Source organism: Struthio camelus, chromosome 5 (assembly GCF_040807025.1).
Source record: "Struthio camelus isolate bStrCam1 chromosome 5, bStrCam1.hap1, whole genome shotgun sequence".
NCBI lineage: Eukaryota > Metazoa > Chordata > Aves > Struthioniformes > Struthionidae > Struthio > Struthio camelus.
The window spans coordinates 64371996-64396277 of record NC_090946.1 but is presented as its reverse complement, the minus strand read 5'-3'; the positions used below and the strand labels follow the sequence as shown (position 1 = coordinate 64396277).

Here is a 24282-nt window from a genome sequence, read left to right as displayed (position 1 = left end):
GCTCTGACCTCTGAGGGGATTGAGGCAAGAATGGAAATGGCACTGCTCAGAATTGTAGAAGAAATGCTAAATTTCAGCGTCGTCTTCCCATTACTGATTGACTGCTTGAGTTGCTCAGTGCGTCCGGAAGGGGTAATTACAGTAACTGTTGGTTTAACCAATCACAATTTCACAACACCCTTAAATGGTTTATACACTGATTTTACTGTTTTTTTTCTTTTGTTTTGAGTTTTTTGGTTATTTTTTTTCCACTTAGGGGAGAAAAGATGATTAATTTCCTCTGTAGTATAATGGCACTGATGTCATGTGGATGAAGGATTAAGTCCTTTTATTTTTAAAACAGTTGCTAGGGTGTTTAAACCCCTCCTTTTTAGCCCTGTTTCTTGTTAGTGTAACAGTAAAAGGAAAAGAAAATCACTTTCAGAAAGAATCTACTTCTCTTCAAAGTTTCCGTTTAAGAGTAACTGCAACTTCTTATTTTTCCAATATGGGATGATGGGGAAATTACCAGCTATTACTAAATCAAATTAACTAGTAATGAGAGAGGGAAAAAAAGGCAATCAAACATTCACTCTTTTTTTTTTTTTTCTTTTTTCCTGAAAGCGTGATTTTAATCATACGATTGCAATACGTTGTTACTGGAGCAATAATCTCTCACAAACAAACTATGTTCACTTCTGTCAAACAGACAAAAAACCCAAACCCACTGCTTTTCCTGACAAATACTGCTAAATAAATAAGGCTATGCCATTAGATCAAATATTTGATTTTTTTTTTAATTCTTTTTTCTTTGCAGAGTATTGGAAAGGGGTCCTTGTGGTGTATAGACCCAGAATATAGACAAAATCTTATTCAGGCTTTGAAAAAGACACCCTATCACCCATATTCGCATGTGTTCAATACACCTCCCACATCTCCTCAGGCATATCAAAGGTAAGAACTAGATGCATTTTACAACTCTAAATGTTTTCATCCAGTATTGCATATGAAGCTTGGGTAAGACATTAAATGTAATAAAATTATACAGTATGAAAAATGTGCTAGTGAACAAAACATGGGGAGTGTTAATGGTCAGTCTTTTTGCTTACTTAGCCTGCAGGACACCTTACCTTCCTGATCTCTTCTGCTGCGGCAAAGCGTCTTCTCCTCGCTCCCCCGGTCTGAGCTTGCAGTCTTTCTCGCAAATACATTGCCCGACCTTTTAGCAGAGAGTACCTGAAATTGAAATGCATGCAAGCAAGCAGAGAGCCTTAAAATGTCTGCTTGTCCTGTTGTTAGCAGATGGAAGCCCAGGACCCTCACGAGGAGGGTACCAGTTAATTTTTTTTCTTCCAAGCTTGTTATTTGGCCTGTGTTCCCAGTGCAACTGTCAGATCTCCATGTAAATCCTGCATCTAGGCGATTGAAAACATGTTTTGTTGTAGTTACGTGCTGTGCAGAGGAGTGCGAGCACTTGAGCTTATCCCAGAGGTGTGTAGTGGAGAACAATCAAGTTTTATTTTTTGCTTCAGTGAAATAGGTGTGTTTGTTTTGTTTTGTTTTCCATTTGTTTTTAATCTGGCCATTGCTTATGACTAACATTAGTGGAAGGAGTGTTACACAGAGAGGTAATCTAAAGATTGTGACCTGCTGAGCAGAGAAGCAAATATCAGGTCTTTACACAACTGCTTTCTGCTTGCTGCTAATATGGAAATTACTTTCTTCACCTTTTCCAAGTGTGCTAGCACCTCGTGGCGCGATCAGAGATGCCTTTCATCTCTGCAGCTTAGCTTTGTGCCGCACCCCGTAAAACCGAGGAGGTGTCTTCATCCCCCTGCAGCAGGATGCCAGCTACCAGCACCGGGGCGAAGAAGTGACTTTGACGGCTCTGGTTCCCCCCCCTCCACCCCCGACAGATTTCTGTGTTTGCCGGGGGGTACGTCCGTGTCGGGCGTGGCGAGGCCCCGAGCGCGGCCGGTGCCGTGGGCCGCCCGGCCGAGGCCGGGGCTGGAGCCGGAGCGGGAGCAGCTGGGCTGGCAGGAGGCTGCCGGCCTGCCCTTGCCAGGCGATTAGCGTGATGGCAGCCATAGCAACCCGGGCGTCGCCATGGCAACGCATAGCTGAGACAGGTGCAGTTGCATCACAAGGCTGTTTGTTGCCTGGCAAAAGGACAGGCCATTAGGACGCAGCTATACGCTGTTGCCGTGGCAACGGCTAATCCTGCATAGCAACTGCAGTTGGGCTGAAACTTTTTTAAAAATCGGGATATTGTACCCGATTTTGTCTCTCGTTTAGAACAGGAGAATTGGGGGGGATGTCTGCTTTTGTCTTTGTTTTTACTCAAATGAGCTACTGTCAGCCAGCGTCAGGCGATGAAATGGGTATGGCATTTCCTTAAGGAGTGGAGTAGCAGTGGTACACCTGCAGCCCAGGACTCGGCGCAGGAAATAGTAACTTCTGTTTAATGTAGAGCTCTACAAAATATTTTCTGTAGTACCACCTTTATAATGGACTTTTCCATATTTGTTTTTCCCCTGCTCCCAGCAATCCCTCCTCTACTGTGCTTTGCAGAAGGACAGATAAATAGTGTGGATAATTGCATTACAATTGTAATTCGAATGTTTGAGCGGGATTTATTTCCAGAGTCTTACTTTATCATCTACGTTGCATTTCTGTTACTTACGAATCTGCTAATTACGCCCGTACGGATTTGTTCAGAGACTCTCATTTCAAGTAAAAACGTAACGCGCATCTAACGCAGAACTGGGAGGATTTTGATCCCTCCTAATCCCCGCGAAAGAAGAATTGCGGCAGCCTCACGCAGCCCAAAGCACAGCGATCTCCGCGCCTTCGTCCTCGAAGCCAGGGCTCGCTGAATGGGGCCGGTTTGCCAGGACCGCTTGGTGGGTGGCTGGCGAGCGCTGACTGCAGGAGCTCTCAAACAGCCCTTCCCAGTTCGGTTAGGGATCGCTCGGAGGCGTAGTGGCGCCAGTGCAAGCGCTCGCGGCTGAGATGAGCCTGACGGGCGCCCCGAAGCCAGGGCTGGCGGCGCGGCCGGCCCGCTGCAGGCGTGCGCCGTGTCGCCTGCCTGCCCGCCCGCCGTGTGGGCTGGGAGCGCAGTGCGAGGCTCCGTCCCAGCGCCGCTGAGGGCCCCCCATCACCGGCTGGGAGGGCGCCGGTCAGGCCCCTCGGCCCTCCCCCCCGTCACCAGCTCAGACGTGGGCCGCGCTGCTCCTGCGTCGTGACGGTCGCACGCGGGTGATAGCGTGTCTTCACGCGTGTGCAGGGGAGGGGTGGGCTCGCACTTCCGAGACAGTGCGGGTTGTCCGCCTGCGCTTTTAAGACCCTGCCTGCTTTTGCTGCTGTGCAAATGTTCCTAGGCAAACGGCAAAAGTGCCCGCGGACCGCGGGAGGGGGGTGTTGAAGTGCCCTCAGGGGAGTCCCAAAACTGAAATGGAAACTTCCTCTCCCTCTTGGAAGCAAGGAGACGTCAGGGCTGCTGCTACGCTGCTGGTGCCAAGCACCACTTTTACGGTAGCTTCAAGTCCTCCTTATAACTGCATCGTGAAACAGAGCGCTTGCAAGACTGAAGGGCTAAGTGGCTCACAAGTAGAGGCCCAAAGGAGGCTGATTTTGTAGGAAGGAAGCGCGGTCTCCCCGCTGTGTTCAGCTGGATATCTTTCAACAATTCCACTGTCAAATAAAACTTAATCTTCCCATGGTTTTCCAAAATATTTATTTAGTCATCCGTTAATGACTGGTGTGAAACATCAACATAAGGCTGATCTAGGCCATCAGTGACTGTTGAATTAATTTAATCGTACATTGGCAGTTAAATAGCAAAATCATTTTTAGAGTATTTTTCTAATATATTCACAAGAAGTTGAACATTTCCTGTATTTAGAAGAACACTAATCCCCTGTGCACGCAATTGCTTTCTCATGTGTACAAGGACTTTTGTAATGGGCAGAAAATGTAAACGCACATCCTCATCGTTATATCTCCAGAGCAATATATTGTCATTGTAACCAGTTCTGAAGGAAATTTTTCTGCTTGTGAGATAATGTAGTTAGAAAAAAAACTTGGATGGCAGAGTTCTGGCATTGTCCCTAAGCCTTACAGGACTGAATCCCTCAACTAAGAGAAACTCTGTCACCTGATATTGATGGAATATATCTGGAACAACATAATTCACCAATATTAGAATGCCTCTAGGAACTGGATTAATCAAAGGAATTACAAGGTTTATAAGGATCAGTTGGTGTGATTCCACAGGGACAAATTGACCTATTGCTTGTCTTTATCAGATGTTTTGAAAGAATAAAGATACACAAATGAATCACATGTTCTGTTTAGTTTCTGCATAAGCAACTTAGAGTTGAATCGAGCGCAGAGTGGAACAATGTATTGTAAAAATATCCCAAGCAAGATGATTGCTGAACATACAAATTCTCCTTTTCTGAAGAGAATTAATTGCATGAGATAATTTAACTTTGCAACATTAATAGAATGTCCTGCATAAATACAGGCAGGACTTTTTATGAAGGAGTTTATATTATAAAGTGAGCCCACATATTTCGATGGCTGACTCAGTGTTACACTAGTATCATCATTTGAGATTAGACATGTGACTCAAACCAGGAAGTGAGGATTAAATTGGGCTCCATGTGTAGAAGACCATAGTTTTGGAAATAACTTCGGCAGTGTTTTTGTACATGAGAAGGAACTTCAGATTACGGTGATCTGAGTTGCTACTACTTCTTTGAGGGTGAAGATTATCAGTAAGCTTTCAGAAGAATATAATAATGCAAACAATTTAACTTTAATTGAGTTGCATGTGTATGCTTTAAAAAGAAAACCTTCATGACAAACAAAAAATTGGACTTTTCGTTTAGTTCTTGTAATGGAAAAGTGTGTTATGGCGTTTAAGATACATTTCAAGGGTGTGCTAAAGTAAAAACGCTCTCCTCTGTGAGGAAGAACGTATGCTTTAGTCGAAGGGTTTTATAGCGTGTTTCTTTTTAAATATTTACAATTCTGTTGGCAATAGCAACCTTGACATATATTTATAGACACAAACTTGGCTGAGTAACTGTGTAAGTCAGGGCCCTGATATTTCATCTGTATGTTTCACCTTCAGTTTTCTGAGTGTACTGAACTGTAGGTGTGATTTCGTCTTTTGCTAGTGCTTTCAGGAGATCTTGAAATGGATTTTTCTTTTCTCTGAAGGTGTTACATCAGGCTAGTTCTCAATTGTTTTCAGAGTAAGAGACACACTATCAAGAAATGTAATCTGTAATCCCAAATACTGTTAACTTCATTAAATGAATAAGAAGATATTGAAGATTTCTGTGATCTTTTAGGAGTGTTGGCTCGATCACTTTATAGACTCTATTACTTCTAGTGTATTTGTCCAGTGCCTTTCATTTTTCCAGTGTGTTTTGCTAATTTAGTTTGATAAACCAATGGTAAAATTTGATGCATCTGTCCCAAGCTGCTGTATAACTGATGAAATTGCAAATGTGCCTGAGATAAAAACTGAGGAGTGGTTTCTTTCTTGCATTGCCCCAATCTGGCTGTTAAGGCTTCATCTGGTTATTTTTTCTTGTCTCTTTGTGTATTTGGGCGACTTTGCTACATTCTGCTTTAGGAAGAATTGAGACCCTAGTTAGCATGAACTAGGCCTACGATTAGCTTTAAACATGGAGTCATCTCATGCATGTTAAAGCATTAAATCAGAAAAAAACCCCCGCCTCTTCTGGTCTGCATCACTGCATTTCAGTGGGACTGCCCTCTCTGCAGAGAGGGCATGGGCCTTGCCGGATTGGAACCAACAATGAAAGGTGCAGCAAGAACTTACTACAGCATGATTTCAGTTGTGTGAGCACGGACTAAAGTCTTGTCCAGTTTACCTGGTGTCCACTAGTTGTTATCAGAGCTCATAGTGCAGGATCTGAGCTGTGGAGTCCAGGGGAGCCCAGCTGGGTTGTTAGATTTGAGGCCGACTCTGCAATGTTGGCAGCTAGAAAAGACCAGCCACAACGAGAAGTCAATGGAGTCACCTCCGTAGCAAGTGCAGTTTGTATAAAGTCACTTTTCAGAGCAATATTTCACTTCAGTGTGTGCTGCTCCTTGATGCAATTTTTCTTTCCCCTTTCTTTGTCGAAGTATATCCTACAGGAGGAGGTTAATAGAGCACAGAGGATTTGGAGGTGTGTTAGTGACAGAATGTTTTACAAATCTTCACTAGTCGGAATTTGAAAAATTTGGAGTGGCTTCTGTTTTACACAATGTAGGCTTTTGTCACTGTTTCCTCCTGCTACTGTCTGCTTCCTTAAAAATGTTATGAGCTCCTTAAATATTAATCACTTTTCCAGTGTCTTGTCTTTCAATATCTGTTTCTGATGTTTTTTCTTACCCTAGGCCCTGAAATCATTTCCCTTTTGTGAGTGACCTGTCCCGAGTGTAGGTGTGTTTAAAAGCACAAATAATAAGCCCATTGCAAAGCGGCACTTCCCATGTATTTAGCAAACAGTCTGAAGCGTGCTCGAGGAAGATAACTTCCCTGAGAGGGTGCGGCCCAAAAGGAGGGCCTCCTACGATGTCCCTTGCGGAGGTGGCTGGCTTCCACAACGGCATGTGTTTATGAGATGTCGGGATTTCTTCAGGTTATTGTAAGATTAATGCTGTATGTTACAGGTGATCTGGTCAGGTAATTAACTTCTGATCAGTATGCTCTCGTATGCCCGTCTCTTCCGTGACTTACCAAGCGGCTGACTGCAGCGTGTGAAGTTCATAGCTATGGGAGTGTGCTTCACGCTCAGCTTTCCTTGCAACGCTGGGTGCAAAATGCTGGCAGCTCTTAACTGCTAATTATTCAGACAAGTAGTGCAGGGGAAGGGACTTTGTGATCATGAACCCATGTTTAACTTTTGAAGTGTTTTAATAGAGATGCAATAGAATCTCCGAAAATCTGGATTTCAACAAAAAATATTAGCAACCAGGACCCGTTATCACTTCAGTCCCTGCAGTAAATGGCTGGAGTGGAGGCCTGGGAACAGCTATGTGGCATTTTCATTTTGAATTTGAAATAAAAAAATATATATATATTTTCCTGTTTTGAGATGGTAAATATACAGTCTTATTACTCTCAGCCCTATATTTCTGCTCTTATTGCAGCAGAATAAATCCACCTGTCAGATCCTGAGTTGAGGCTGAAAGGTGGCCTTGCCCGGTGAGTTTACCAGAAATGCGGTACGCATGCTTAGTCCTCGCGCTGCTGGAGGCTCCACCTCTCATCCAAAGCTCCAGGGCACTGCTGTAATTAAGATCGTAGTTGAGCAATTACTGACATGCGCTGTTGATGCAGAGTTTGCATACAACCCGCTAAGTTTGAGACTCTTCTGAAGCGGTAGCACAAATGCAAAATGATACCTATCTTTTCCTGGTTTTATTTGTTCACCCCTTTCAGCAAGTTGTGCGTTTGGCATTTGTTGAATACCCACCACGTGACAAGTCAGTTGCTCTGTTACAGCATGCACCCATATTTGTGTCTCATTTAGACAGTTGAAGGTGCCTGTGGTTTTGGTCCAGTTGTTCTTCCCAGGAGTATACCTTTCTAGCTCAGGTTTGAGCCTGACCTGCAGCGCAAGCAGCAGGTCTGAAAACATGTTAATACAGTCAGGGGAGACTTCGGTCGTTAACTCTCTGCTCCGTGTAGTTTGTCACTTTGCCATGAAAATATATTTGCTCCCCTGAGGACTGTTATTTTTGTAGGTCTTCTGCTTTAAAAAATACTTTTATCAGAACAACTCTCCTTCAGATTTTTGCAGGTTTTGGTTTTTCCTGCTCTTTCCCTAAAACCATCACAGGCTTCAACCTTTCTCAGTTGTTTATTGAAACTAAACCTGCATCAAAGTGAATATATTGTAGGTTACACCTTTTGGACAATGCATAAGCACTCCTTGTATGTTTTATGTGCTGAAATCAGAAATGCTATTTTATGGCCATTTTTTGAAGCTTGTGAAATAAATGTTTCCTAATCATTAAATATTCTAATTTGAAAAACTGAAAGGCACTTTGGAGCTTCTCACTGCAGGAAAGGACTTGGAAAAGAAGTTAGTTGTCCTTTGCAGTCTGGAAACAAAGATTCAGTTCTGCATTATTGTTTTTGCTGTTGGTAAGAAGAGAAGCTGACCATAGAGCAGTCTATTATTGCTGTGCATGCTACAGCCCCTTCATTAAGATCAATCTAGATATTTAACTTCCTGGACAGTGTCAGAATGAGTTTTCTTTCTTGGTGTAGTGGTAAGGTGGAGTCTTTGCGGGGGAATTTGTTTAGCTGTCTTTGTAGTTTAGAGATCAAAAGATCACAGGGAACAGTTCTTCCAAATTGTTCCCTCTGACACAATAATTTATCTCGATTTAAAGATCATCCATGTTGTGAGATTATCCTGCCTTATTTCTGCTGTCTGGCATGTTAAAGAGGGCTGGTTATGCTTGATGACAGATAGGAATAGCAAAAAACAAAAAAAAAACCAAAACACAAACAAACCCCCACCTTTGCTTGAGTGAATGTCTGTAATGCTATCAGTGCATAAATATTTGAGGATTTGCCAATACGGGATTTATTTTCTAATCTATTCTTATCAGCTCTGTAGGCAGTAGACTCCTGTGATGTGGGAAGTATCACATTGGCTGTAATTGTGTAGTACAAAGAAGACTGGCTCTTGCCTTTTAAAAGGGATTTTCTTGCACCGTGCATTATGGGGGTAGGTGGGAAGATAAATTAGGAAAGATGGCAGCAAACACTGGGCAGAAGAAGAAGGATAGAAAAATCTGGGTCTGTCCTCTTTCACACAGCAGAATTTCCTTGGGTTCTTTTTGCAACACCCTTGTTCTCTTCAGGAACGGCTGGTGGAAATACAAATAAACCTCTAATCACATATTCATTCCTCCAGAAGTTACATAAAAAGTTTCTGAGTCTTCTCAGCTGAGATATTTTCAATTCTTTCTCATGCATTTCCCCAAAACAGCACAAATTTCTTGTTTCTTATTTACTAAACACATAGAGATTTGGCTGTGTAGATCTTTGTTTTGGCTGCGCGTTTGAAGACCTTTGGTAACAAACTGTAAAGCGGCATCCTTGGTCTGTCGTGCTTATTTAGATGCCTGGGCGAACACCAACTTGTTCCATTAAACTGTTAGAATTCACAGCCCCACGTGTTGAATGTTTTTCCCATTTACCTGTTTTTCTAGGCTTTTTTCCCCTCTGTGCCGTCTGTAGATAAACATAGCCCTGTTCCAAAGACAGCTTGGAAATAGTACCATAGGTCTTCCCAGTTCAGCTCCTAGAACAGAGCAAGTTTAGGTGTGCTCTTGGGGATTTTTGGTTGATTGGTTGTAAACCTTTCTCTAACACTAGGTATTTCCCCTTTGCAAATTGCAGTTAGGGCCTGCCTTGGGGTGTGCCCAGGCCATGCGGTGTAGCGAAGAGGCGCAGAGCCTGGCGCACCCCTCTCATTTGGTTACTTTGTAGTGTTCAGTTCTTCTCTTGCCCTGCATCCCTTTCGTAGCCGTCGCATCACTAGTATAACCGCAGCAGTTGCGTGGATGGGGAAGCACGTGTAGTGCAATTTACACTACAGTGTACTAAAGTTTTAGCAGTTGAAAACGAGGACTCAGGAGCGAGCATCTGTGTGATGAGCAGTGGTTGACATGAGCGTCACGTTTGTTAATTATATGATATTGCAGCAACGGAAACTATTTGACTCATATGAAAACACTGTAGAGCCATGAAGCTTGGGAAACTGCAAATAGTATCACAGTGTGTCGTATCTTACTGCTGTTGAATTCAGAAAAGATTTTTATATCCAGATATAAAGTTGAATTTTTAAATTAATTTATTCATTTATTTAGATTTGTTTCCCTTCTCTCCCCTTTACTTATTGGACTTTGGTTCCTCTAGGAACGAACTAAGAGAGATTTACAGAGAAAGTCACTATTTGCAGTTCTGTTGCGAGACTGACGTTCTTAGAACAGTCTGTAATGTAATGTCAAAAGTAATAGACTTCTTATGAGTAAGAAAGCAATTATGATATTTTCAGGATCTTTTAAACAACAATAAAAGGATGGCTTTTCTGTAATGGTTGCCCTTGTGATGTTAAAGAATTCTGCAGTTTAACTCTTCGTTATTTATTTAATATTTGTATTAGATTAAAAGTAAGGTGCATTGGCTATTTCTAGGTCGTTTGAGTTCTATCTTAAACAAAAACTATTTGGACCTTTGATCCTTTTGCCTAATTTTTGAATGTATGTTAGGGAATAAAGAGTATTATTTAAAGTCTAAAGGAGCTGTTACAGTGTATGTAAAACTCCAAATACATGTAAAACCAAGTTGTTCACCTGTAGCATCCTTCCTTCTGAGAATGTCTGTTTTGTGCTCGGGCTCAAAGGCCTTGGCTAAGGAAAGAGGCCAAGTGGACTTGCTTGTCAGCTCCTCAGCACGTTGGGCTGATCCACTTCGTTCTTGGAGCTGGAATCGTTGGCTGTAAGTGACTCGAACTTTCCAAAGTCAGATAGAAGTTGACAACTGTCCTGTAAAAAAGCTGATTGTCCACAGAGGAATTTTCTGAGAGATGAGATTGGCCAGGGAGAATCCAGACTTCTACTTCTGTTTTCTAGGAGTGTCCCGTTTCTTTGCTGCTCACAGTGTAACTGTGGAAAAACGCAGCAAGGTGGGGTCCTGTGTGTGATCAAGGGCACCCATCTGACCTTGGGTGATCCCTCAGAGGTTAAAAAAAACAAAAAAAAAAACAAAAAAACCCCCCACAGAACTAGAGGGTGGGCCTTAAGCCTGGGCCGTAGGCCAGCTGGCTACAGGCTAGGAGATCTTGAGCTTCAGGGAAAGGTAGCGTGAACTTCAGCCCAGCAGCCCAGCTGCTCTTTGTCCTTTGTCCTGAACAAAATCCTTTCTGGTTTCCTTATCTCCCAGTCATAGTGGGCACCTGTGTACTAAACAAGGCTTGTCGCAGTAATATTTAGAATTGTGTGCACGTCTTTAAAAGAAACGTGCGGCCTGCCATTCATACCTGTGATAGATGTGCACGTAATATTTGCGTATGTATCTAAGCCTATAGTTTTCAAAGTCTCAATTAGTCTTTCTTCATGTGATTTATTAGGAAACACAGGCATCCTAAACATTTACAGTCTTTTCAATATAATGTTGCTGTGCCTTTGGACCTAAGTCTTCAAGTAAAAGGCACAGTTTCTCTAGAAAGCTACTCTTTATTAAATATCTATTCTGAGATAAAAAGCTCCAAAAAAGTTTCAAGTTCTTAGTCTTTTTGAATCTTTTATTAGCCAACAGACTTGACTTGGGATACATACAATATGCCAATATATGGGTATGTGTACCTATGCAGTATGCTATATGCCAATATATAATATCCATATACAGAGTTAGGTATACTTTCAAGCAAAGAGGCTCTATTTGTTTAAGAAAATTAGTTTTAGAGATCATTTTTGGCTGCTAATATTTGAAGGCTTGAATCATGATTTTTGTCATTACCAATCGTGAAATGATTTTTTTCAATGTCAAAACCGCAGCTAAGGGCTTGAGTTGACACATGCAGATCATGATTGGAGATCGTGTTTTTTGTGGCTTTTATAACGTAGTTCGTTACCATGATATCTGGGTTTCGGTTGTATCCGGTTTTTTGGATGTGTTTGAATACATCCTCTGATTGTATGCCCCTATTGTGTAAAGTTGATCTTCCTCTTATTTTGATGGGATTTTTTTTTTTTTGTACAAATAAAACTGTTTTGCTAGAGTTGCTTCACTTCACAGGAACTTCTTTGATTCAGAGTAATAAAAACTGGAAGAGGTTAAGCTGTCTGACAACGTCTCATTTTGAAGTTTTGGCACAAAACATAGGGTTTTTTATATTGAAGCTCTTATACTGTTGTGTTTTGAATTTTAACTTTGAAAAGTCAAGCTGCTTGTTTCATCAGAACAAAGTCTTCTTACCTAAAAAATGTTTTAGGGGCAGAGAAATTTCCATCCTCAACGAGGCCCCATATGGTGGAAAATAGAGGCTGTCTTCCCCAGGCGTTCACCATGTAGTTCCAAAGTAAAAGGCATGAGGTGAGAGTTATGGCCTTTTGCAGCTTAAATGTGTATTATGTTACAATTGCTTGATAAAATGTCCTTTCCCCTTTCTTTTTGCAAAATAAGTGGGTGCCCAGGACTTATTCTTTCTCTTCTTTTTCAGTAAAGGTGTAATAAAACTCTGAGCGTAACATTTTGACCATCTATACGGTATTTTTTCACAGATACTTTCAACTTCATTTTGAGACCTCTGTAGTTGCTTGAAGTAAATCTTTCAAACAGTTTTTCTACTTCTCAACATAAATGAGAATGATGAGGCTATGTTTTAGTTATTTTTTTAAAAAACGCTATTGTTGGGTTTCTCTAAAGTTCCACGTGGCCCAGAAGACATCATGTATACATTTGGGTGCACATGCTCATGTGCTTTTTGGTGTGGGTTGTTCTGTTTCTGAATGATCAAACTGTTTGTAAGATGTAGAATTTGCCACTTTTTTCCTATTGGGTAGAAAAAAAGAGAAAAGGTGGTGGGATTATGGGGCATGTCAATTAGCCAGTGGAACTTAACTACCGTAGGAAAATGCTGAGGCTGAGGATTAAGCAATAGTCGCCAAAAGGCTGAGCTTTGGATAACTACCATGTCCAGAGCTAATACAAACACATTCTGGAAGAGGATATTAAACCTTATGGGATTTTTTAGGTTTCAGTTGGCCTCTTCAGTATTTCAAGTCGGAATGTGCTGTAGTGCTAAGCACAGATTTACCTTGCTACACCGTTCTTACACCTTTCTGTGAAACTTTTTTCTCTAACACACATTCGTGAAAACTCTAGGCCCAACAGGCTGCTGGTCTCATTCAGTTTGGTAGTTTTTATGTTGTTATGCTTTTGTTGATAAGATTTCATGTTTTGAATCTGAGACTTTTTTTTTTTTTCCCTATGACCATATGTTGCTTTAGTGATAAATGTGCAAACCTCTGGGGGTTTTGGTGCATAGATAGGTGTATATACAGTATCCTTTTTATGTATAACGATACCATGACTATCTAGAAAGCTGTTCCGTTTCGTGCTTAGAGAGAAACCAAGTGTACTATTTTAGTGAAAGTGACTATATACATTGCAAAAAAGTAAGTACTCAAAGCAACAATAATAGGTGAATCGCTTGAAAAAACTATAGTCACAGATTTGTATAAGCAGTTAAACTAGCAAACGCATTAGAGAAGTTAATTTTGTTCACAGATAACTTGTGAATGCCAGAACAAGAAAATTGTTAAAGTGTAGCCTTGCTCTGCTTCCATCCATAAAGTCTGTTAGATCATCAAGTACACGCATATATCTATTTACAGAAGGATATGATTTAAACCTCAGCGTTTCAAGATTTTTTTTTTCTTTTTGTAAAAGGAAAATCAATGATGAGATTGGCTGGCTCAGATAGAGGTGTAGAAGAGTTTTTATAAAAATCTCTTCCTTTCTTTTCGTTCTGAGTCATTTTTGCTTTGCTGGCAATCTCTTCTTGTTAATTGCCAAAATTTGCTCTTCAGGCTCATGTGTACTCTTCAGTTATGTATTGTAATTTTTCATTGCTCTACTCTCAAAACGTCCAAGATAGCACAGCCAATGCATCTTGCTAATACAAATGTAAATGTATGTCTGTCTTGGCTTGCTGCAGCATGCGTGCACTTTTTAAATTTTCTTTTCATTAGCTTGTATGACAGATTTTTGGTTTTGGAATCACTATTACATGGACTTTATTTGTAAAAGTGCTATAACTGTAATTTATTACTCTGCCCTTTTCAGAGGTAATAGTCGGTGTTCAACTTCTACAGCTGGCAGTTGGTTTTTTGCATTTCTTGTTTGTGGCCCCTTGTGTCTGGCTGCTCTCTTCAGTTGTTCTCCCTATGGTAGTTAGTTTTTTACTTCACTGATGGGTTCTCTACGTTGTCTGCTTGGACAATGTAAATTTAGCAGACCCTCTACGCCCCTCTCTACTTTTCATTTAACTGTTTTTATCAGAATTCTGTTATATGTCCTTCCAGAAGGAATCCTGCTCAGTTAAAAGCTTGATGTAAAACTCACTAAGATTAATTTGGAAACCTAAGATGTTCAGAACAGACTCTTTAGACACTTCAAAGTCTAGAAATATATATAGCTCTGGTTTTGGCCTGTGTGAGTGTGTGTGTTTTTTTTTTTTTTTGGTTGGTTGTTTTTTCCCCAAGTCAAAATATGTGGATTTAGCAAAAAATAATTGCATAGTCCTGCGGGTACTTATGGTTGAGTTATAAAAATATGGTGATGCTTTAAAAAGTCCACTTGGGAATTGGGGATTGATAACTGAAGTTAGTTTAAGATCCAGGTTCCGGTAAAAGTAGATGAATAGGAAATGTAAATGTAGCAAATTCAGATTTGTTTGGGTTTCATTCAATTTTAGGTTTAATCTGGATTAGCAGATGGAGAAAAAATATAAACAAAAAAGAATCAGGTTACTTTTAATTATGTAACTTTCCTGAAAGGATGTTTTCCCTACTAGCTGTCTCATCAATGGCAAAATTCATAGCAGCTCACCAAGTATTTAAGATCTCTCTCTTAAGTGCTACTCTTTTTCTATATGAAAACTTGTTCTTTTGGTTAGTTGTTTTGCAGATGAAAGATGAAGGTGGCCATTTTTATCATGAGATTAAAAAATAAAGCAAGTAATCAAAATGAAATAGTTTTCTAAACTTGAGGGAATTAATAACAAACAATGCTTCTGGAGTAGCCAGCTTTTATTTTGCTACGTGCAAGTATAAAATCTTGTAAAAGGAAGATTTGTACAATCACATTAATTCCATGATATTTAAAGAGCCATAATCAACTGTACTGCTAAAGTAATGTAGATCTTTTGGTTATTAAGTATGTTTTGCTGCTTTGGGCTTCAGGTATGGAAACAATTTCTCAGATTTGAGGGAAAAGACAATGGAAATTTGTGTTTGGAAATGCTAGAACTGGTCTCTTCCATCTCTCTACAGATATTACCATCTAAACCCTGCTTTGAAAAGAAGCAGGGGGTGAGTGGTATTGATGAGCTCTCTAATTTGTAATGACCCAGGGCGAGAGCTTTATGAGTTCCGTCTGCAACGAGCAGTACTGCGAAAAACAGTTAATTTGTGTTTATGTCTGTGTCCATTTGCCGTCCTCTCTTCTATATGATGGGCAATCTTGCGTGTTTGAGAGAGGTCCCTGAAAATACAGGGGCTAGCACTCGGAAGGCAGAACTGACAGACGCTGCTGTTAAAAACCCCACCAACATTTGCCATCTGATCATTTAAAAAAAAAAAAACCCAAACCAGCAGGAGAAACTTGACAAAATGTTTGCATTTGCTGTTTAGTACTGCTTGCTTTGCCCTTTGGCTAATTTAAGACAACAAAAGCATACTTAGGCTTTAACTATACCACTTGTGACTATGGCAGAGGCATGCAGCAGTATCCAGACTAGTCCTCAACTAACTACCTGAGGATCCTGGGAGCAGTATCTTCTGACCGCTCAGCAGAGATTTTCTCTTCTTCTGTTGGAGTTTTCTTTTTTCCCTTTGCAAAGCCGTTTTAAGATGCTCTTGCTGCCCTTGTACAATAGCAAACTATCCTCTCAGTTGTGCTGATGCAACCACTTGTGTTGCTGCACTGTAAATTGGGTCACTGGTGATTTGTTTATAGTTCTAAGGGATTGGGGCTTGTCAAGGAGGGGTGAGGGCTTTCTTAAATCATGCCTACCAGAGAAAATATGTCATTGAACTGTAATCTCAGTGAGGCTAGTTAGATGGCAGTTAGGTGCTGTGCTAGTAAAATTATGCTACTTCTGGGTCTCAGAGTAGTGTTTCTGCACAGAAGAGCGTGGCGGCATCCTCATGCTTAGTGCAGATTTGGGTGTATTCTAACAGGTGTGCTGTAGACCTGCCTTAAAGGGTCTTGTGTTTCTTTGACTGACCAGCCTGTGTTACCAAGTTGCTTAATGCTTTCGAAAAGTTTTCCAGTGCCAAGTGAAGAAAAGGTTAGAAAAATAGATCCTTTACCCCAACCTCATGATTCCTTAATCTTCGCAAGTGTTGTGAGATGGGGTAATTTGTGCGACGTGGTTCAGCATCTGTTGCATCTTTTAGCCTGTACTCAACTGAAGTAGTAGTGAAGTGACCTGGCATGGCACAGGTGTTTAGATGATGCTAAACTGGGCAAAAACTATCCTGGGAACTCCGACTTGGGGAGAAGGGACTGACAACAGAGACTAAGCCTCACTTGCTGTCTTTTGATTTCCAGTTTTCAAACTACAAGACAAAAGAGGGAGGTTATTCTGATGATACAAACAAGTTAACAGTATCCCTCTGTGAACACAGGAGCTCTGTTCTCACAGGGGTGTATCTCTTGCTCTGTTGTATTGCTGTTGTGAAACGTCTTTGACGCTTGGATGGAAAACTTGCCATTTTGATAACATGGGAGAAGAAAACAAGTGCGCAGACTCTGGCCTACCTTTCCTTCATCACTGGCCAGGAGCAAATAATGCACTTATTAGACCGAATTAATCTCTTAAAGGAAGTAGTCTGAAATCCATCTGGAAGACTGTTGAAAAGCAGACTCAATAAAATCCTAGAAAATTGACTGCAGGAGGCAGTTTTCTGTTGGCTGAAAGCTGAATTGAATGACCTGAGGAGAGTCTTCTATCTTCAGCTTCTGACACAAAGGCAAACAGAAGTCAGCGACGCATCCTGAGCGCGAGGTTTGCAAACTGCATTTTCAAGAGATGGAGAATTTAAATGCACTTTTTCCAGCTGATGTTTCTTAACCAGTTTCCATCTGCAAAGTGTCACAGCAGGGATGGCTTTAATCTACTGGGGGATCCTAACATTCAGAGGACAGTAACATGCACAAAAGCAAACATACTTATTATCCATCTTAATTCAAAAGCCACCTAGAGACCAACTGCTGTGATGCTATGGTGCGAACCAAAAGAAAAGTCATCAGTAATTTCAGCTTTATGTTAAAACCCGCTCCTGGTTTATGTGACTGGAAATAAAGCACAAGCAACAACTGTGTTGCTGTTGTTGTACCCACACCATTTCTAGAGGATACTTGCAGTAATAGTTGTGCTTTTTTCCATAGTGATAATCAAACACTGCTGTGTGTGGAGAAGGGTGCCAGAGTGCATGCCTTCTTGCATGAAAGCCTTTGGTGTTGCCTCTTCACACTAGTGGAGTCCCTAAGTCTAGTGAGATCTTGTGCCTCAGCAGTGACTTCTAGAGGAGCCTGTGTCTGCCAGCCAGCCTCTTGCTGGCGCTCCATGCAAAGAGGGAGCTGATCTTTTAGGGGAATGAGGTGAGTTGTAGTTCTTTCTTTTTTCTTTTGTCTTTTTTTTAATACTGAGGTTTTCTGTAGAGCATAACTGTTTACAGGTGCCAAAAGGAGTGCATCAGTGAATGAGGGTATGCGCATAGTCTAGCGGTTGTCTTTCAGCTCCAGAGCTCTCCCTGTGGGTACAAGGGAGGCAATGTCTATCAGCAGTTTCTTCTTGTTCTTCAGCTTCAAGATGGTAGAAGACACTGCATTGTATCTCAGTGTCAAAACTGTATGTGGATGCTTGGCAATGCAATCCTGCTAGCTTGAAAAACTTTTAAAGCTTGTGGATTGTTTTGACTGAATCAGAGCTTAAGGTTAGCTTTAGGTTGACTGGAAGTGAACCTCCATTGGGAACAGCTTTTGTAATTATTTTTTTTAATGCACTCACCAGGTTGAAGTTTCCAATTACAGAAAAAACTAATTTTTTGTCCAAGTCTGGCTGGGAAACGGTCAACACTCATAGTTCCTCAGTAACAGAAGTCATTGTTCCTTTTTTGGCACTACCTGCAAATGCAGTCACTAGCTGAAAAGTGGCAGACTTTCTTAAATCTCTTCTTTTGCTTATTATTCTTCAGGGAATTGTATTCTAGAATATGTCTTAAACAGAGGCTGTCTTTTCACCATACTGATTAAATCTTGTCACGTCAACAATACGTTCCTCTGAATTCTTGTTATTCCACTGCCAAAGGTGTACTGGGCACTTAGTTTCTTCCCTCCTCCTTGCCAGTCATAGTTGAGCTTCTGAGATGCTCGTGTTGCTCGCGTTTCTCTCCTCCAAGGGCTTGCGAGTGCGCGCGCGCAGTCGTGGGGCAGACACAGGCGCAGTGCCTTTCACACGGCCGAGCCCAGTGTGTGCCGGGCATGCAGATTGCCAGCCAAAGTTTTGGAGCTCCTTGAACAGCAGTTAGTGATTCTTTGGCTCTGCAAAATCTTGCTGCTCATGCTGTGCAATTTAAAGACAAAATGCTTCCTGCTAATTATTAACAGTTACTGTGTAAGAACAGCTTCATTATAGAGGCACTGCCCTCTGGCACGCTGTCCTTTTCAGCACCTGAACAATGTGAAAGGGAGGGGGAAGAAATGGCAAGGGAAACTGGAGTGCTGGCACCAATTAGTCCTGCGATTACTAAAAGAGGATTGCAATTTCAAGGCCAAAAAGAGTGGGGAGTGGGTAAAAGGATTTGCAATGAGATTATAGGACCTAAAAGCGCCTTTCTTTTGTTAAGGAAATAATTCAACAGTTTTGCTCAAGCCAGTGAGACAATCCAGTTTAGTGGCTGAAGTAGGAGATCTGTGTCCTGTTGCTTTTTAAGGTTCTTTAACTAAGTTGATCCCTGGTTGCATTTGTTAGTGCTTCCTGCAAAATCAAAGTGTTTTCAACAAACAAACAAAAACAGGGAGGAAAGCTATTGGCTCATCAAAAGGCCTGTTGTTTTTTCAGGAAGCTTATTTGTATTCTTTGAAAGGAGAGCCAAGGAAAGAAGGCAGATTGAACTCCCTTTTTTATGTGGGGAAACTTTTTTCCTGGTGGTTACTATGAGACCAGCACTAGAGTCACCCTTTCACCACCCGCAGCATAGATGAGTTCCAGGGCATTTTTTTTTTGTTTGTTGGCTTGCTCAGAGATGCAAATCAGTTAGTTCCTACTTCAACTAAAAGCACCATCTCCTGTCAGAGCAATAGTGGTGTATGCAATTCTCTTCCTCCAGGAAGAAATGAGGGGTAATAAGCCTTCTTGCCCTATTGTAAGAGAGTATAATGTGCACTGATGAAACATTAAGCATAAGTTTCTGGGACTGAAGACAGGAGCTTGCTTGGAGACAGCAGGAAAAGAGGGCTGTCCTGCTCCCTGTCCCTCAAGAAAGGGAATTATAAAATGAATTAAACACATAGACCCTGTGGCTTTAATACAAAATGTCTTTGTTTAGTATATTAATGACCGCAAGATTGCATGAAAGGGTGAATCTTTTTCTGCCCTCTCCAAGAGGGAAGAAGGGTCTCTTGGGATGGCTTAGACTCGAGAGGTGTGAAGGGATCACAAATTATCTAATACCAGTCTTTTTTTTTTTTTCTTTTCTTTTCCTAATGGAACTTCTCAGTGTGAAATATCCATTTAGGCAGGCTTGAAAGCCTTCCATTGGCTATGCCCACAAATCTAGGAGGGCTTCTCAACATGAAGGAGGTAGTGAGTTCTGCCCTGCACTTGATTTCTCTTATTGTTGTTTCACGTGAGGCCTTGTTAAACCTACTTTCATAGGCGAATGCTTAGAGCTGCCCTCCACAAGGTCACTGACAGTTTAGCAGACATCTTCTTGCCACTCGGGCTAGTGTAGCTTGAGTAATAGGCAGGGTTGGATTATGTGCTGGAAAACCTCTTTTAATAGTGGGAGCCATTTTTCCCTAGTCAAAGACAATAAAATAGGACAGTCTGCTTACTGGCCTTGGAGCTGAGCAGTTCTCTTCAGGCTTGTTTATAAACCAGTGTTTTAATTCTAATCCAAAGCAGCTGGTAAGTGCTTACATTTCTGTCCCTTTTGTTTTTGGGGAGGTTTTTTTTTGTTCCGTTATGCTGCTATCGTATAATCTAGTGAATCTGACCTTCTGCTTTCTAGACTTTGCAACCTATTCTAGAGTCCTTCTGAGAAAAGAGAGAAAGGGAGACAGAGCAACTCACCAATGGGTCTTCCACACAGAGTGAAAACATGGATTGATGAAGAAATGTAAGCCCTTGTGCTGTCTGTGGGACTTGTTTAACAAGCTTAATAGTTGTAAAGGCTTTAGTTGTAAAGTTGTCCCATGCTGAGATGCTAAAAGCACTATACAACAGCCATAAACTTTTTGAAATAAAATTAAGATAACAAATACAAAAGGAATTCAGTAGAGGAGATAATGTGGAGGAGAGTTTAGGCAGGAGTTGGTGATGACAGAATGGCAATATGAGTACGACAGCAGAGTGTTTTGACAAGGGTAAAGAACGCACTAAGATGAGAACAATTTCTACTGACACAATCCAAGTTCTGCTTTGCATCAAGTCATGGTTTTTTTGCAATCTAAAGTTTAGACACAGCGATTTCTGAAACAGAGATGGTGGTTGAGTGTGTGCCAGTGGAATTGAAAGTCACAGATGGTACTTTCTGCACCTAGCATAGGTAACCATCTGAATAGTTCAAGTGACATTGTGAAAAAAAAGACTTTACTCTGTCAGGCCACTAACATGAGAATTACCTCGAATGGTGTGACAAACTAGTTTGTTTCCATTTTTTCCCCGCCACGATTTGTCAGAAGTTATATTAACATAGGAAGAAAATATTTCTGCTTAATTGGTTGTTGTAAATGGATGCGCTATAAATTAATTGCCTCTTTAATGTTTAAAAGGTTATGTCCCATTCATTTTATGACTGATTAGTATCATTTCACTAGAATGAGTAAGCTCGAGGTCATCTGATATTTGAAAAGGATAGTTTGTTACTTTCTGTGATTTGCTGCTTTATAGGGCACGAATGAAGTCTGGAGATGTCAGGGTGTCAGTGTCTCTAGTCTAAACACCAGTGAACCATAATTAATTGTTTCCTGTAATCTAACTCATTGATTTTCTATATTTGAGGTGATCCAAGGAACAGCTTTACTCCAGGGATTAATTACAGAGAGAGAGAGTGCGCGTACACTCATGAACATGTTTTTGCTAGTTGATACTAATGAGGAGTTTTTGCAACCACGTGGAAGGTACTGAGTGAATTAGAAGAGGAATTACACAGTCTCTGGCAGATAACCATGCTCGTCCTTAACAACTCCTTTTGGTGCCCACAAAGACTGCTTACTGTCTTCATTAGTGAAATGCCTCAGTCTTTGGAGTTGCCCGTAAGCAGATGGACCTTTCAGAACTTTTTGGTTCCTGTAGGAGAGAGTTTGTGGTTTCTTTTACTGACTGTTAAGGCAGAGCTGTTTGAGGAGGGCAGGGGTTTGCTAGATTGTTATCTTTGCTTTTTTTTTTTTTCTTTAATCTTCTTGAGCGTTATCAAGAAAGAGTAAATCTGGGCCAGTGTCGTCCTCTTCTGGGATATCACTTCCCCATACAAAATTCCAAGGGAAATTCATCAGGACTGGATGAAGCACAGTGTGTTCTGGAAAAACTCCTGGTGGCCCAGGCTTTCTCTAGATTTTTGTGTCTAGGTAAAAGGTGATGACCAAATCACTATTGAAGCATATGATGTGGAAGCTGTGAGCTGTAGATATTTGCTTTGAATGTAGTTTTGTTTTTATTCATTAATAATGTTTTTTTTCAAGCCTCCCTACGTGAAGCTGCAGCAGACAAAGTAGAGCTGTAGAAATCAGTATGTTATGGAAAAGGCAATTGTCTGCCTGTCTTCACCTTTCCTTGTACAGTCTTCATTTCTGCACCCATCCTTTATCTGCTGCAGATCCCAGTGTGAAGAATGAATTTTTTTAAGCCATTTCCTACAGAATCGTATTCTGTTTCTGGAAAAAACAGCTAAGGAGAAGGAGTAAACAGGTGAATTCAGACTAGGTAGCTGATTCCACAAGGGAAGCTTAGTTTTGTTGAAATAACAGTGTTGTAAAAGTTTCTGGAAGGAAATGTGGTCTCCTTTCTGCTAAAGATGTAACTGAATCAGTCATATGAAAAATCACTGGCTTCTAGATAGAATCTTTACTTCTTGCTATAAATTATGTAAAGATCAGCTTTTCTTTTCCTTAATGAGTTTCTTCATTCATGCGGGTAAGATTGTAACTTGAGAATGTTATTAGAATACTATTAAATAAAATGGTCGTGTCCTCTGCAGGCTAAACAGCTGTTCTGAGAGTTAAGGATTAGGGATAAAGACACGCACTGAAATTTATTTCCCATTACAGGTGGGTGGTTTATATTTCAGCTATGATGAAAGTGGCTAAAGATGATTTAAAAGTGAGGAAAAATGAAGTCCCCAGAGTATTTGTTTACAGTTAGATTTGTAGAACATGTGGAATTCTCCAATATTAAGTAGAAGATACCAGCAGTTGGGTGCTGTTGTTATTACTACTATAAAAATAACTAAATCTGTTCTTGTTTTGGAGGTCTGAAAGCAAATGAATATCTAAAAAGTATAGATTACATATAGTTCCTTATCAAAGTTCGTTGATAAGTTCTTGGCCGAGGGTATAAGAAGGAGAAAAAATCTGCGGTGTAAATACACGGGAAGTCTCATCTGCTCTTCCGCTTAATTTTGAGGCTTAGTTGAGATGAAGAAAATTCCCATCTTCCCCTATCTGAATTGGACTGATAGGATAGGATTTAGTCAGACTTGTGGCCATTGGGTTTAAGTTTACTGTACAGTGGAGAGCATGTTACAGGTGTGTTTCTGATTTTCTCTTCATCCAACTTGAGGCATTTGGCATCTGTTTATGAGAAACGCTGAACTCTTGTAAAGCAACTAATGTTGTGCAATGTCATGGTGATCAGAAGCCTTAATACTGGGCCTGGAGGCGGGAGGTGGGGCATTTGGTGGCTGGTCTGGGCTCTGCCATGGATTTGCTGTGTCTTTGGGAGGTACCTTGTTATCTCTTTGTGTATCCTTTTCCTTTCTGTAAGTGGAAATGGTAGCTCTGTGGCTGTGTGATTGAGAGGATTGATTAGCTAATGTCTCTACAATACTTTTGAATGCAAAAAATATTATGTTCTCTTTGCTCTTTCATTACATCTGTAGACCCAAACTGTGAGGTGGAGCAGCCTGGTATTAGGTGCTGTAGTTTCATGTTGTGTGTTCTGGTCTGTCTCCCCCCCGCCCCATCCCTGAAATAAAGCTCTGGATGCTTCCAACTGAGTAATCACAGGAACGTGAATGAGTGAAAAATGTCAAATTTTGATACAAATTTTTTCTTTACCATAGTACTTCCTTCTAAAACTATGTCTCCAAGGAAAACTTTGCACATTAAGCTTTTGTGTTGGTATTAGAACACACCCAGCACTCATATCCTTCAAGCTTTGGGCACGTTTCACTTTGTGCATTAAGATCCTCAGGCACTGGCCTGTTGCGGGTGTAAGAAGAGCCTGTGACGGCTGTACGCACAAAGAGGTAGAATTAAGATTAATCAAAAAATGAATTTAAGACCCTCCAGATATGTGAGTATTTGACTTATGTTTCTTTTATTATTATGATCATATCTTCTGCTTTTACGTAACTTTCTGACATGTGCACTGGACACTAGTGTATGATCCAGTGACTTCAATTCTCTGCAGCAGAGAAGAGTGCAGTGCTGTGGAGCTGGTAAGCACTTTAAGCTTCCCAGGGAAAACTACTCTCAGCATCTGGGAGAGGTTAAATGTTGTAGGGGAGAGGCTAAGCGTTCGTTTTGTCCTCTACTTCTGTAATTCCAGAAGCCAGATTAGTTCTGAAGCATCTGAACCACATTCATTCAAGATTAATGAGAAAGACCAAGCATGGAAAATATCAGTTGGTAAGTGCCTTGGCTTTGAGCAAGTGGTAGAAAGGGAGCTCGAATTGGCAGCAGGCTATGGGTCATGCTTAGTTTTGAGTTTCGTTATTAGCTTTAAACTGGTGAAATGGAGAGTCACAGCGTACCAGATGAACAAGGAGAATTTCAGCGCGTGACATGAAGCGTTCTTGGGTGCGCTTACAGACCTTCCCTTCCTTATTCCCATCTGTTTCTATTTTACTTGAGTTCAGGTTTCCTGTATTGTATGTGCATACACTTATAGCCTTGTGCATGGTCGAGATACATTGGTGTCTTTCAGGCTAACAAGCAGTGCATTCTCACTGATGGATGGTAAGCTGTTTCTAGAAGAGATTTGTGTGTCGTTAATCTCAAGTCTGACTAACTGACAG

General features: G+C 41.0%; 1 protein-coding gene across 25 annotated transcripts in view; it reads left to right on the top strand.

Moving 5' to 3' along the window:
- Positions 1-24282, top strand: part of FOXN3 (forkhead box N3) — a 223241-nt gene that overhangs the window by 112212 nt on the left and 86747 nt on the right. For all 25 annotated transcript variants that reach the window (XM_068946783.1, XM_068946786.1, XM_068946781.1 and 22 more), the window contains one exon: positions 797-933. In XM_068946783.1, the coding sequence (XP_068802884.1) occupies positions 797-933 (137 nt within the window). The remainder of the gene's footprint in view (positions 1-796; positions 934-24282) is intronic.